This window comes from Thalassophryne amazonica, chromosome 4 (assembly GCF_902500255.1).
Source record: "Thalassophryne amazonica chromosome 4, fThaAma1.1, whole genome shotgun sequence".
NCBI lineage: Eukaryota > Metazoa > Chordata > Actinopteri > Batrachoidiformes > Batrachoididae > Thalassophryne > Thalassophryne amazonica.
The window spans coordinates 133,549,657-133,565,776 of record NC_047106.1 but is presented as its reverse complement, the minus strand read 5'-3'; the positions used below and the strand labels follow the sequence as shown (position 1 = coordinate 133,565,776).

Below are 16,120 nucleotides of genomic sequence, written 5' to 3'. Positions count from 1 at the left end.
TGACATGAGTACCACGTGAAGTACGAAAATAAGGGCTCCAGTGAGCAGGTCGTGATTTAATATACAAGGTTGACCACAAGTGTGGGTGTGCATGTAACATTTCAGCCTAAGGGGCACAGTGAGCTCCCCCTTGGTTCCCCCAGTCACCATAACAAGTTTGATGTGGACTGCTTAATTATCGTGGCTGTGCATAGCAAACACATACACGCACACACAGTCAACTTTATATATTCTCTAAAATGGCAAGCATCAATTTTAGGTGTTAAAATAAATACTGAGTGATTTCTCATTCTCGCAATGGAAAGAATATATTTCTTGAAGTGAAAGATGAAATGTTGCACCTTTCACCTCATAAAATACTCTTCCCATTGCACAAATGAGAAAACATTGTTTAATATATAACAATTCGTGATTTCAGAGTAAATATGCCAACATTTTTGGAAATTTTCAATGTTGAAGCAGCAATTTCAGAGTAAAGAAAATGTTAAACATTTTTTAACTGTCAGAAAAAAAAAAAAACTGACCATAAAGCCTGACATTAACTGTAAATGAAAAAATATTTATGCCAACAGACACCAACTTGATTTTTCCATTTAAAAAAAAAAAAACAAAAACAAAAAAAAAATCCACTGGATTGGATTTTTTTTAATTCAATAATTTTCTCAAACATTACATGGACTTTAAATGATACAGTATATATACATATACATCAGTGTACTTTTCTCTAAAAAGTTGAGGGCATTGAACAATGCAGCTGTGTGCTTGAAGACAGGACTGCATTCTGGAAATTTGTGTATTGAACAAATCCACATATGGGTAAGTCACTGTTAAACACGTACTGCAGGCTGAAGTGCATCAGTGTAACTTGGAGAGCTGAGTGTTGGAGCTGCCAAGCAAGTGGCCCAATGGCGGTCGAGGATGAACATGTAGACAGCAGCAGTTTCTTCCACCTCAGGAAGCAGTGCAAAATTAACAGTACCAGTTACATGACTGCACCAGCTAAATACACAACTAAAATGAAAAAGCATCCATCAGAGTGGATTTGGGGTTAAATCATCAAATAGCTTTTTTGTTTTGGCGGGGGGGGGGGGGGGGGGGGGGATAAAGTTTCTTAATCCTGTGGGGGGGGGGGGGGGGGGGATGCTGTGAGAAATACTGACCAACATGCTGTTCTCAGCTCCTTTCACAACGCTCTAAGCTGTGTGTGCAGGACAGATGTACAATGCCACGATCCATAATTCACTCATTTAAAAAAAAAAAAAAAAAAAAAAATCATTTTCATTACAGATCTTTGGTACAACCGTCTGCCGAGCAGCTCAGACATTCTAAAAAAAAGCTGCTCCAGATTTGTTTTACCCATTGACAGAATGCAACATGAGGCAAATGAATAGTCAAAAAGTGTTTGTTTTTTAGCCCCCACTTTGAAACAATGTGCCCATTTCTTGACTGGGCTGGTCTACGTAATCTCTTCCCATCTGAACTACACCATGAAGTTGATGCATACTGCCAGTGGACATTTGTCTATCCCAGGGATCCCTTAAGCCAAGCACGAACAAGTCTGTGTCTGAGCACCGCAGGGCGTAAGATGGCCAGGATGGTTCAGGTGAGATGGGACATCGTTGATTTCACAGACAGACTAGTTTGAGACTCTACATCATTCCCAGCTGCATTAGCGTGTTAGCATACGCCATGGGCTTGACATTTGGATGAGGCTGCAGAGGATGGGAAGAAAAATGATCAGGGTACACTTTTAACAAAAGGTCAACAGTGTAAAATTAGTTTGTCTTATGGAGAAACATTGTCACAAGAATACTTAATACACTTTAAATTAATATAATTGACTTCATATACTAATATTCTATATTAATGCAGCTCTAAAATGCTTTATTAAAACAGGAATTTTAGGTGACAGTTGTAAAACAACCTGAACATTATTCCCTGAGCAAAAGTGTACACTTTTGATGGCCATGTGAGGCTCATGAAGCATTTGACATTTCTTTCTGAGCCCATTAGATGGCACCGTCTATTAAAAAAAAGAGCTTAAGCCACAATGTATTTGAGTTTCCTTTGAACATTTTTTTTTTTTAGACACTGCCATCTAGAGTTCCCAGAAAAAAAAAAAAAAAATGGCCACCACTGCTTCTCCACAGAACGTTCTGTCTTACTGTGATATAAAACCATCAATTCCCTGCAGGAGGAAGAAAACCTTGACTTTATAGACAAGAATTAATTTAAATATGTTTATGTATTAAGTTCACATAGAAGCGCCTAAATGCTTATATATTGCAGAAATGTCATAGCTGTAGAAAATAAGTCATGGAAGAGGTCCGAGTTTACAGCAAGTGAGATAGTGATTAGACTGGAAACATCACCACGCACGTGTCTACCTCTGGTTACATCATGAGCAGTAATTACTTACCTTCATGCTGGTATATATTTTTACCTTTAAATATATATATTATACAGTAGTGTTCAGAATAATAGTAATGTTATGTGACTAAAAAGATTAATCCAGGTTTTGAGTATATTTCTTACTGTTACATGGGAAACAAGGTACCAATAGATTCAGTAGATTCTCAAATCTAACAAGACCAAGCATTCATGATATGCACACTCTTAAGGCTATGGAATTGTGGTATTAGTAAAAAAATTAGAAAAGGGGGTGTTCACAATAATAGTAGCATCTGCTGTTGAAGCTACAAACTCAAAACTATTATGTTCAAATTGCTTTTTTAGCAATCCTGTGAATCACTAAACTAGTACTTAGTTGTATAACCACCGTTTTTCATGATTTCTTCACATCTGCGAGGCATTAATTTTGTTGGTCTGGAACCAAGATTTTGCTTGTTTACTAGTATGCTTGGGGTCATTGTCTTGTTGAAACACCCATTTCAAGGGCATGTCCTCTTCAGCATAAGGCAACATGACCTCTTCAAGTATTTTGACATATCCAAACTGATCTATGATACTTGGTATGCGATATATAGGCCCAACACCATAGTAGGAGAAACATGCCCATATCATGATGCTTGCACCACCATGCTTCACTGTCTTCACTGTGAACTGTGGCTTGAATTCAGAGTTTGGGGGTCGTCTCACAAACTGTCTGCAGCCCTTGGACCCAAAAAGAACAATTTTACTCTCATCAGTCCACAAAATATTCCTCCATTTCTCTTTAAGCCAGTTGATGTGTTCTTTGGCAAATTGTAACCTCTTCTGCACATGTCTTTTATTTAACAGAGGGACTTTGCAGGGGATTCTTGCAAATAAATTAGCTTCACACAGGCGTCTTCTGTCACAGCACTTACAGGTAACAACAGACTGTCTTTGATCATCCTGGAGCTGATCAATGGGTGAGCCTTTCTGGTTATTCTTTTCCGTTTTCTTCCACGCGTCTCTTTTTTTTGTCCATTTTAAAGCATTGGAGATCATTGTAGATGAACAGCCTATAATTTTTTTTGCACCTGCGTATAAGTTTTCCCCTCTCCAATCAACTTTTTAATTAAACTACGCTGTTCTTCTGAACAATGTCTTGAACATCTCATTTTCCTCAGGCTTTCAAAGAGAAAAGCATGTTCAACAGGTGCTGGCTTCATCCTTACATAGGGGGCACCTGATTCACACCTGTTTGTTCCACAAAATTGAAGAACTCACTGACTGAATGCCACATTACTATTATTGTGAACGTACCCTTTTCTACTTTTTTTTTTTTTTTACTAATAGCCCAATTTCATAGCCTTAAGAGTGTGCATATCATGAATGCTTGGTCTTGTTGGATTTGTGAGAATCTACTGAATCTACTGGTACCTTGTTTCCCATGTAACAATAAGAAATACACTCAAAACCTGGATTAATCTTTTTAGTCACATAGCACTACTATTATTCTGAACACTACTGTATATACTGGCATACAAGCCATACTGGAGACTTGGAATAATTACTTCATAACTATTAGTAGTAATTATTCCATGTGTCTAGTATGGCAGTAATGTGAGTGAGTCTATGAGTGTATCATTTTTGAGATACAATAAATCTACATTAAGAATGCCAGCATCTTCTTACTTGTTATGTAAGACATGATTTGACTGACTTTTTATCAACTGGGTAACGTTCAAATACTGACTGACTGATTTTAAAGACACTTTATTACCAATCAAACCAGATTAGCTGCTAACTAAATATGCCTATATTACTTAACCACCTGATTTACAGACAGACAGACAGAGAGAGATGCATTCAAAGCCATTCAATCCTGAATGAACACATAGGATATGCTGTTACAAGTGAACAATATACAGGATAGTGTGATTTATGTTATTAAAATTAAAGTCATTGGGGGAAAATCTGCAGCAAGATACTGTTGAAAATTCATTTCTGGTACTTTATACTAACTATTATCTGCACTTTTTAGGGCTTATACAGTTTAATATTACGTTTTCATTGTTGAGGCCTTTCAAATTTATTGGGAACTTGTGGAAGCTTCAAAATCATCAAAGCACTAAAGTTCTTCACATGTTGTCACTTTACGATACTAACCACAGCAGTGAACTGGTGAAATTCTGGCTTGAGGTCAGATCCCATGAGGTGGATATAAGCTCCTTTGTTTCCCATCTGATCACTAGGACAGAAGAGAAAGCAGCACAGCATCACCAACATAAACCATTAATGTAGCACCGGTATTGGTTCTAGCTGACTCAACACACCAGCTGATGTGTGTACGCACCAGTAGTTGGGGGCTGAGAACACTGTGATACACTTTCCTGAGTGAGTGACCTCGTATCCCTCAGCTTTGACCTCATGACTACGCACAATGAAGTCCAACTTGTTCTGTTCCAGGAAGCGTGCCGTCACATCTGGCCCAAACTGACAGCTTACCCCCCGTTTACTGATTGACCGACCATTCTGTTTGGCCAAAGGAAGGAAAGTTGGACTGGTGCCTTACATGTAACAAAACCATTCAGTTTTATGGTCAAATTGTTTGAGGCATGAGTGGGTTAACTACTTGAGGCTGAGCTAACTTACTTGAGGCTGTGGATCTGACCAGAGGAGATCACACATGGGACCTGTGGAGACAAGAGTGGAAAGTGTTGACACGCATACCTTCTTGATAGAACGGCACCTTAACTCTACAGTACATTCAATATGAGCCTACAGTATTACCAGAGTCTGGTGGCTGCCTGTTCCTGTCAATCTTTCTCAGATCTTCCATTGTGACTCCATCCTCACTGAACAAACCCCCATGCATAACCTAAGACAGAGGGGAGGAAAAAAAAAAGAGGAAAAAGAGTAAAGTTGGGGGGGGGGGGGGGGGGTACCCATGGTGCCAACATGGTTTGTACCCCATACATGCCTGTGGAACTGTGCCAATGTGGCACAACAGTGCAACTCTTTACATCTGCAATAGTCTGCACACACATTTATAATGTTTGCAAACAAATTTGCATATGAACATTCATGTAATTCATTTTCACCCCTTAAGTTATGGTAATAAAACCTGTGCCAATTCAACATGCAGATCCAACTTGGATTTGCTGTGGCGACCCCAAGTGCAAACAAGGGAGCAGCCGAAGGGACTTACTTTATACATGGACATACATTTGGAACATTTCTACATCATTGAACATGTTTTGTATTTCTTTTTTGTTTAGTGCATCCGGAAAGTATTCACAGCACTTCACGTTTTCTACAATTTGCTATGTTACAGCCTTATTCCAAAAATTCTACACATAAGACCCCATAATGACAACATGAAAAAAGTTTTTTTTTTTTTTTTTTTTATTTTTGCAATTAAAAATTTAAAAATGAAGAAATCCCTCTTTGCAGCACCGCTCAAGCTCCATCAGGTTGGATGGGGAGCATCAGTGCACAGACATTTTCAGATCCAGATCTCTCCAGAGATGTTCAATTGGATTCAGGTCTAGGCTCTGGCTGGGCAACTCAAGGACATTCACAGAGTTGTCCTGAAGCCACTCCTTTGATATCTTGGCTGTGTGCTTAGGGTCATTGTTGTACTGAAAGATGAACTGTCACCCCATTCTGATGCCTATCATACAGGCCTGATTGATGGACTGCTGCAAAGATGGTTGTTTTTTAAAGAAGGTTCTCCTCTCTCCACACAGGAATGCTGGAGCTCTGACACAGTGACACAGTAATTCTGACGCAGACCAGGAAAACAAAAATAACCATTCTTCTTTCGGGTTTATTGGCGGTTCGCAAACCAACACAGTGCATTACCGCCATGCTACTGGGTGTGCAGCATTAATGGATTTTGATGTAGGTTCTTAAAAATAACACAGAAATGTTCACATTCCTGGAAAACATACATCACTGTAGAATAGGGGTATTCCAGAAATGGCCACAAGGGTGCAGGTTTTCTTTGCAACCACCCCTCCACCAGGTGATTTCACTTATTAATGTAGACACCAAACTCCTAAGTTTTCTGTTACTTTGTTGTGGTTCAAGCCCATGGTGCAGTGTAGATGACACTATGCCATCACAAGTTGGCAGGGGGTGCACGTCAGTGTGTCAATTTTCTTTTTTGCAGTAAATGTACACATCACTTGTGTTTTGCCTACAAGTCCAGTTTCATAAATGTTAAGAATAAACTGTGTTCCTGTGACAGCATTTAACTGACTTACTAGGACTTTGTTGTTAATACACTGTGCAAGAGGCAGCCACTGGAAGACCTCACTGAACAACTGGAACATCTGGGCTGTGTACTTTGCTTTAACCTCCCCTTCAAATCCATACATCTGGTTCATGTTGTCTGTCTCATGGTTACCTGTTAAAGAAGGAGGGAAAAAAAAAAATTCATACTGTCAAATGTCACAGTATTTTGTTCAATATGTTTTGGCTGTGTATAAACTGCTACAAGATCAGCTCATTAAAATTTCACAAAAGGCACTTAAATTAGGTTCCTCTGAGATATCCATTTCTGTGATGAATGTAGAAAGTGACTGAATTTTTACCACAGGTTATGGCAAAGACTTCTTTGTGTATCGATGAGAACATTACCAATACAGAAATTTAAAAACAGATACAGAGTGGGATATTTGAGGAATCTAAAATCCAATATGACAACAGATTTTCTTTTTCCCCACACAAACATGTCACAAAGATTTCCCCCCTTACATTTACTTTGTATAGTATTTGTAATGAGTCCTCACCAAGATAACATCACATAATGTAGTTTGAAATTAAACTTTGTTTATTGACACACTGATTGACTGCAAGAGTCACAACTCAAGCCAGTTTAGCCTTTGTTTTTGTTTTTTTTTTTTTTTTTTTAAGATTTAAGTAAAAAAAACAAAAAACAAAAAAAAAAAAAATACTTTTTTGGCACCACTATAATTTCATTCCTTAGCATTTAAATAAGGGATTCATAGAATGATATTGCCAATATGATCAAAATTCACACCGTCTGAAAACAATTTAGAATTCCAACTCCTGAAGGGGTGAAATTCAAGTGATCAATGATCTATACTTGGTAGCAATGTCATAGATCACATAGGGGTTTCCCCCGATCTGCATGAGGTTATGTTGGGACAGACCAAGCGGCAACACTCAAGCGCATCTTTTGACTCCAACCCAGAAGTACAGTTCCTTGACTGACTCCAAAACAGAGCACATTCTCATAGAAGCCAATTTTAAAATGTCTCACTTTAGAGGATTAATAAAAATGTTTACAGCCTGGTACAATAAACAGTTTTGGTCTCTACAGATAGTTTCCGCCTCCATGACAACTGTATGAGGGGTATTTTTTTTTTTTCTAAATGTCTTAGTTTAAGACATTTTAATCCACAAAGTTCTGTATAATTGCGGGAGTGGTTGCTTTGAGTGACAGTAGCTGAGCCCATTGACTCGCCACTCACTGTCATGTTGCTGCTGTGTCTGTCTGGAGCATTTTATTACAAACACCTGGAATAATACAGTGTTTTGTGTGGTGAAATGTCCGAACAGATCATCTAAGATGTCTCTGTTGCAATATTCACGCTTATTTCACATTGTATGCTAAGGAGTTAGCACTTTTAGCAGCTGTCGGTAGCCTTATCTGTTAGGCCCACTTAATGCATGATTACTAAGGAAATATGCAGCTCAAATTCTTTACTGTCCATATGAAATTGTTAGGAGAACCACCATGCAATCACCAAAAATATGATTTTAATAAAAAACCGAATCAAGGTTAGCCTGTTAGCTCGCGCATCTGACTCAAAGACAGTGGTGTGTTCATGCTTTTTCTTCAGATATTGAGCCACCCACGCTCTGCCCCTTTATGCATTAATGAGTTCATCGTGAATCAGTGCAGGCGACACTCTCAACATGGCGATGCTCAGACAAGGGTCATTTCAGCTGTTCAAGGTCTCTACAGAAACCCAATGAGATATATATATATATATATATATATATATATATATATGAATACATGCACACACAGTCTATGGGAAGGACATGGCGACTGCCTCACTGTTGCATGGACCAAACTATAACATACATCTGGCAGCAGTGAGTCATTTAGCTAATATGGCTATCACCTCCCAGAAAGCACACCCCAGGTCAAAGGTTTTTTTTTTTCTTTTTCAGCAAGCGGCAAGTGATTTAATTGGAACGGGGTGAAGATTGACCATAGTGGGAAACAATAATGAGCAGCACGGTTTGCAGTGGAGCAGGGAGTGAATACAGCTAGACCGGCGATGAGAATTTTCGCTCATCGCTCCACCTACATGCTCTGCTTGCAGCATTAGGCAACGCAGGTGCAAGGTTCACTCGCTTGATAACACCAATCACTCACCATTGTCAAGCGGAAAAGCTTTACTATGGAGCCCTGAAATACTGTGGACTCTACATTACAGCACTGTTGAACAATGTTGGTAACCCCTGTTCAGTTTCTTCCAAAATTTACATGCGTAATCATTCCCACCCTGTGAACGTTTAGGCCATCTTTTTCTTTTTTTAATTGAGGATTTATTTCATTCATTTAAAAGAGAAACAGAAAAGCAAAATTAACAAAACATTACAAACCAATGAACGAAAAGGAGCAGTTTGGAAGAACAAGTCTTATATATTCTGCCCCTTTTTTACAATACAATCTTGCAAAGCATCATCAATCGACATCATTGCATTTCTATGACTGTCACATGCCACCGACTTCTTTCCTAATTTTAACCATTATTTAAAAGACTACATCCCTAATAGATTACATTTTAAACTTCAAACATTCTAAACATTATTAACAGATTACATTTTTGGCTTTGTCACAGCCCACTGACTTATTTCATAGTTTCATACTTACGAAATACATCAAGTTTAATAAGTTTTTTAAATAATTTAAGCGACCTTGATTCTTTGATTTCTTTGTTGAGGTTGTTCCATAATTTTACACCATTCACTGCAATACTCCGTTCCTTTATCTTGGTTCTGAATCTTGTTTTTTTAAAAGACTTCTATGCCCTTCAAATTATAACTACTTACTCTTTTTTCAAACATATTTTGAATGTTTATTGGTAAGGTATTGTTATTCGCTTGGTACATTATTTGTAGTAATTTCAAATCAACTAAATCATGAAATTTAAGTACCTTATACTTAATGAACAATGGATTAGATGGATCTCTAAATCGACTGTTGCCAATCACTTTTAAAGCTCTTTTCTGCAAAATAAAGGTTGTGTATAAGTTGTACATGTTGATCCCCAGATTTCTACACAATATGTCAAATATGGAACAATCAATGAATTGTACAATGTTAATAATCCATAACTATTTAATGAATATTTAACTTTATGCAAAACAACAATGGCTTTCGCTATCTTTCCTTTTATGTAATTTATGTGTGACTTCCATGTAAAATCTTCATCAATCGTAACTCCTAAAAATTTCATTTCTTTTACCCTTTGAATGTCCATTCCATCTAAGTCATTTAACTTTTCTCTTCATCTCTTTTGATTCAGTGCAAGTTATACATGAATGCTTTAGCTTGGGCTGACAGAATGCTCAGCCATGGGCTGCCTTGTTTAGGTCTATCTATACTTTACACCAAAAGAATAGAACTACACGAATCATCTACAAAGCAGTAAAAATTATGCTGAGAAGGGAGGAAGCACAGCCGAAAGACAGGTCCACCAAAAGAGATGTCATGTGCCATCAAGCTTTCTTTAATGCCCATTCAAACCCACAGGACGGATCTCAGAAGATCTTAATTGCCTAATGTCCTACCTATAATATTGCGAAAAATTACTGATGCTTGCAAAACAGACTCTTATTCCATATATGACATATCTCTGTAAACAGAATTTCTTGTCAAAAATTCTTGAGTTGTAGCTGTTGGAGATGTCTTATGCAAATTATTAAATCTACTTTGCATATTTGTTTATGCCATCCTATTTGTGGCGCAAATATTATCAAGACATTATGGCAATTTACATACATTAAGTGTAAAGGCACCTTGACACTTGCCCACATTTAACCCCGGCACTGCCGCACAATTCGTCGTGCCAATGTGACACACTGTGTTCCACTGGATGCTGTGCTTAAGTGCTGCATTATACAAAATAATTATTTCGTAGCGGATAAATCATTTGCTCAGAGTTTGGCTGATGAAACGACCTTTATTCGCTTCCAGAATCACAGAGGAATTTTGTACAGCGGCAGCTGTTCTTGTGCACTTCATGGAATGGAGAATGCATTTGGAATAGTCTCAAAAGTAATTATTTGTAATATTAGTATTGCAATGGCTTGGTAAAACAATTGCATTTTCATTCCTTCTTATGAGTATCTGTAAAATTATGTTTATTATAGATTTAACATCTCATGGTGCGGTCCGCCAACACAATAACTCGCAGCGACAATGTTTTTGAATTGTTTGCGCAATGTTCACGTATCGTTCACAAAATTAATGCATGCCAAAGATTTCGAACATTTCAAAATTTTCTTTGGGCACTTGCACAAACCCACGCACAGTTTACAAGTAATTTACTCCCTGGCACAGCATATTGCATACCAGTGTGCGGCTCAAATTCATGCAAGTGTAAAGGTACCATAACACATTAACAGCTGCTGATAACAAAACAGATAAATGCAGAGGTACAAAGTGAGCATTCTCACCTCGTAGCAAGTGGAAACAGTCAGGATAGAGCAGCTTGAAGCCAAAGAGGGTAAGAATAACCTCAACAGAAAAAGAGCCACGGTCCACAAAGTCGCCATTGAAGAGCTGAATTCTGTGGTCAAGTACTATGACACTTTTGGGCTTTTGTGGCCAATATCATTGTGTTAAACACAGAGTGTCGCAATCCTCAAAAAAAGAACATGCAAGACATTTAAAAACTGACAAAGAGAAAGGATACATAAGGATTGGTCTCTGAGGGTAAGCCATTTAACTTGAACATGTTGAGAAGATCATAGTATTGTCCATGTGTGTCACCACATATAGTAATTGATTCTGTCTGTGGAAGAGAGCAAAGGACAACTATAGAACAATGGGTAAACAATCCTGCCAACAACATCAAACATAATTATGAGCTTTCTGTGAAACTCACTGCCTATGAAAAAATACAAACAAATGATATTGAAAACTTTACAAGTTATCAGTCAAGTCCTCACCTCTTTTAATGTAATTTCAACAAGACTTGGAAGTTTGGATAAAACATCTTTCACCTGCACCAAAATCTGAATGAACACACACACAAGAAAAAAAACTAATTACAACAGACTGCTCATTTTGGCTTTAATGTGTATTTGTCATGATCATAGAAGATGTTCACCTGATAAGCACACTTTCTGTGAAGTTTCTTCTGTTCCTTAAACCAGTCCATCATTTCCTTCATAAACTTCAACGTAACCTTCCCATCTTCAAGTTTTGGGCCAACGTAGTCATCCTCAATTGCTGTAACATTTTAATTTCAGATCAGAATGTCATGAGTGAATGCAATGGCAGTACTGGGCCTTTCAGTAGTTTCTTTGATGTGTTCTTTTTCTGGGGCAAAATGATAGAACATCACCTTTCAAAAGAAAAGTCAGAGGGTCAAAAACATACATGCAGCACACCTATATTCAGGTAAAATTTGGGCAGATGTGATATTTGTCATTTTAGCTTTTTGCACCACAACGACATCAAAATAGTGAGTATCGTGCAAACTTTTATACCCCCGTCATACATAGCTGGAATCACGCAAAGTGGCATAGGATTTCTGAATTGACACACACTGAAAGGTGTCCGATGTGTTCTGACAGCCATCTGTGTAAGTCCACACAGTTGGTCAAAATTGGCTGATGGCCCTGAGTGTGACACACATGTTCACAATTCTCCAGGCGCCATCGAAATGGGACACCCATCCGACGGTGGTCCATGCGTAATCTGACTGCAATTTACATATTTTGATAGCATCAAAACGTTATTGAGTCATATTTGCTAAGCAATCAAATATTTTGTTGCAAATAGACAACGGAGTCACAAGATACATGTGGCGAAGACACAAATAAACTGCAAAAGACTTGAGAATAATTAAGTGTGACACTGCCACTAAGGTAAGAAGGGCTGAAACCTGGGCACCACTGAACAAGTCATACAAGTTGTTTTGATGTCACCCCACATCATCCTGGGCTGGAATATCTGTTCACAGGTGCCAGAAGTTGGTCGAGTACATGCAATACAGATGTGAAGCAGTTCTCAGAAGCAGTGGTGATACAACTAAATATTAGTTCAGTGATTCACAGGATACCATACAGGCCTGACTGGTGGATTACTGCAAAGATGGCTGTCCTTCTGGAAGGTTCTCCTCTCTCCACTGAGTAATGGAGCTCTGACAGAGTGACCATCAGGTTCTTGGTCACCTCCCTGACTAATGCCCTTCTCCCCCGATTGCTCAGTTTAGATGGGTAGCCAGCTCTATGAAGAGTCCTGGTGGATCTAAACTTCTTCCATTTACAGATGATGGAGGCCACTGTGCTCACTGAGACCTTCAACGCAGCAGATGTTTCTGTGCCCTTCCCCAGATTTGTCCATCGAGACACTCCTGTCTCAGACAATTCCTTTGACTTCATGCTTGGTTTGTGCTCTGACATGCATTGGCAACTGTGGGATCTTATATGTAGACAGATGTGTGCCTTTCCACATCATGTCCAATCAATTGAATTTACCCCAGGTGGACTCCAATTAAGCTGCAGAAACATCTCAAGGATGATCAGTGGAAACAGGATGTACCTGAGCTCAATTCGAGCTTCATGGCAATGTACATGTGATTTCTTAGGTTTTTTTTTTTTTTTTTTTTTTGCTGTTGTTTGTGTTGTTTTTTAATAAATTTGCAAAAATCTATCAAAATGTTTTTCACATTGTCCTTATGGGGTACTGCAGAATGGGTGTGCAGAATGTTGAGGGAAAAAAATGAATTTCATCCATTTTGGAAGAAGGCTTGTAACATAAAAAAATGTGAAAAAAAAAAAAAAACTGAAGCACTGAATACTTTCCGGATACACTGCATACAGTAAATGTTTGAGTTTGTAAAGAAAAATGCAGATACTGCTTAAAAAAAAAAAAAAAAAAATTGAACACCCAATAGGCAGTTTTCTTCACTTTCTGTACAGTAATAAATTTGATTCATTTTTCTTCAAGCTTTGATTTGAAATAGAATGTGTAATGTTCCTAATGTATTTGCAAGTATAGAAATAAAAGCCATTATAAGGATTTTGAGCTTTACACTGCTATTATTTTCAACATAACTCTCTCTCTGTGTGTGTGTGTAAGTATATATTGTTTTTTCCTTTATTGGGAGTTGACCAGGAAACTCAGTGTTTTTCTGTAAAACTTTAAACATTTTGAAAAGTCAGAATTTAGTCTTTTTAAGTTCTTAACTTATTTGAAGTCATCTAACAAATACAGGGTTCTCTTGGGTTTTTATTTTGTATAACCTACCATTTATGTGGAGTCAACCAACACATTCAGTGTGTTCTACTGTAAAACTTAGACGTTTTGTCATTGGTCACAATTTAGACTTCTTTTGGTTTTGTTTTTGTGTTGTGTTTAATTTTGTATAACCCATTTTATTTACAGCTGTCCATTTGTGTTCTCCTGTCACAATTGATGCTTTGAATTAAGATTTTACTTTATAATATAATAAGTATACATCTATACAGTTGTATAATGTTTTCTACACTGCAGGCCATGTTTCAAGATCTGACAAAAAACAGTATTCCAACCAAAATTAACCTTGCACCTTCACATTTCAAGAGCGATTTGATTTATAACAATTTTGACAGATATGAAAAAATTCAAAGTCGGCCTCCTAGTATGGACTCAACTTATACGCACCATAGAGATATTTTCAATAGGTTGACGCCAGGAATGTGAGCAGGCCATTCCCAAAGCATAATTTTTACCTGCTTTATCCATTCCACAACCACTTCCGGTGTGTTTGGGGCCATTGTCATGTTAGAACACCCAGCTGTGTTCATAAATGTCTAACTGATGCTTTGAAAGTTTGCTGTAGAACATTGAGGTGGTGGTTGTTCATTTATTCCATCCACTTTGTGTAATGCAGCAGATCCACTGGCAGCAACATAGCCCAGAACATGATGCTTTGGGCTGTGTACCCACTTAACAGTTGGTTCAGTGTTCTAGGGATTCCTCTACAGCCGTATGTTTGGCGGAGTAATGGTCACAGGTTATACAACTCAATCATTGCCTCATCTGTCCAGAAAACCTTCCTCTAGAAGGTTTCATTCTTTCTTTCTTTCTCCATATGGTCAGCTGCAAACGTTAGAGGAGCTTGAAAAGTAAAGGTTTCAGAGCAGGAGCTTTGTCCATGGTGGTGTAAGAACTGACTATAAACAGTGACACTTCTGTTCCACCAGCTTTCAGCTTATGGCAGGTCTGTGCCTTGTTTGTTTGTTTGTGGGGGCTTTCAGTTTTCTCTCAGCTCAATTTGGGTCTTTTTCCAGACCTTGGTTATGTGACCCCCCCACCACCACCACAAAAAAACAAACAAACAAAAAACAAAAATGGACTCAGATTCCTAACTTTTGAAAAGCTACAATCCTCTTTCCGCGACCTGCCTTGAGCTCTTTGAACATTCTCCAGTGGGTGTTGTCAAATAAACCCTTTTTATTGTTGTCCCAGAGATTTGACCAACTGTAGTCCATGATGATCACTAAAAGTAAGTTGAGAAGCCTTGGCTACTTAAAATTTGTAACATTCACAATTACTTAATAATCTTAGTGAGTGTGTATATTTTGACCTTGTATACTGTATGTAATTTTTAATCTGTTTTCAGAAAACTCCAAATAAAACCTGCTCACCATTATTTTTCTATTAAAGATGGCTATTGTATAATCACGCTGCCTCAGAAAAAGAAACAGCTCAAAGAAATCAATGAAAGTTCAGTTTTGCAATGACATTCATGTTCATGAAGAGCGTTATTAATGACAGTCTGTGTTATGTTAGCAGAGCTCCAGACTGAGCAAACAGCAGCAAATGTGACCATTTTGAGACAGAGAAGGTACTTTAAAAAACAACCACCACTCACACACAAGTGATCTGCAAATTTGCTGATCCCTCCATTAGTGAGTTTGCCAGTATAGGCTATGTGCAAGAGAGTGCAGGGGAGAGTCTGGGAGTGATTAGTCAACTCAGGCTTCAATTTAGATGCCCTCACTCTTAAAAAAAAAAAACAAGGTAAATATAAAAGGAAGCAAATTTTACATAACCACACAGTATACATGGCATGTGGAGTTCACTGATGTCACTAAGCGAATGGTCCCCCTTAAAAATTGGTCCGCCCTGCCTTGACTATGCATGCGTCATTAGCCGCAGTTCACCAATTAGCACAGCTTCTGCTTCAAACTGCACTCCAGTCATCATCTATCTCACTGACAGATATCTGAAGCTTTTGTACAACAATCATTTACACATAAAGTCAGCATTTTCATCATAAAAGAAGGAGGAGGTGATCAGAGCGCCACAGCTACACCAGCTGCTAGCTGATGCGTGCACTGCACATAGGTTATTTCAAAGCGTTAGAGTTTCGCCTCGTTTCTGCTTAAAACTGACTTTAGAATGATTTAAGAGATTTTACCTTGTCATTTGAATCTGAATTTATTCGACAACCATGCATAACACAAATTTACTTGTATACAA

At 38.1% G+C, this 16,120-nt stretch overlaps 1 protein-coding gene across 1 annotated transcript in view; it reads right to left on the bottom strand.

The window, feature by feature from the left end:
- Positions 1-1,468: 1,468 nt before the first annotated feature.
- The window catches only part of ppp5c (protein phosphatase 5, catalytic subunit), a 48,467-nt gene continuing 33,815 nt past the window's right edge, over positions 1,469-16,120 (bottom strand). The window contains exons 4-13 of the mRNA XM_034168603.1: positions 11,754-11,875; positions 11,593-11,658; positions 11,337-11,435; positions 11,098-11,203; positions 6,639-6,781; positions 5,161-5,248; positions 5,023-5,063; positions 4,724-4,902; positions 4,537-4,618; positions 1,469-1,712 (exon numbers count right to left, since the gene is read on the bottom strand). Of these exons, the coding sequence (XP_034024494.1) occupies positions 1,650-1,712; positions 4,537-4,618; positions 4,724-4,902; positions 5,023-5,063; positions 5,161-5,248; positions 6,639-6,781; positions 11,098-11,203; positions 11,337-11,435; positions 11,593-11,658; positions 11,754-11,875 (989 nt within the window). The 3' untranslated portion in view covers positions 1,469-1,649. The remainder of the gene's footprint in view (positions 1,713-4,536; positions 4,619-4,723; positions 4,903-5,022; positions 5,064-5,160; positions 5,249-6,638; positions 6,782-11,097; positions 11,204-11,336; positions 11,436-11,592; positions 11,659-11,753; positions 11,876-16,120) is intronic.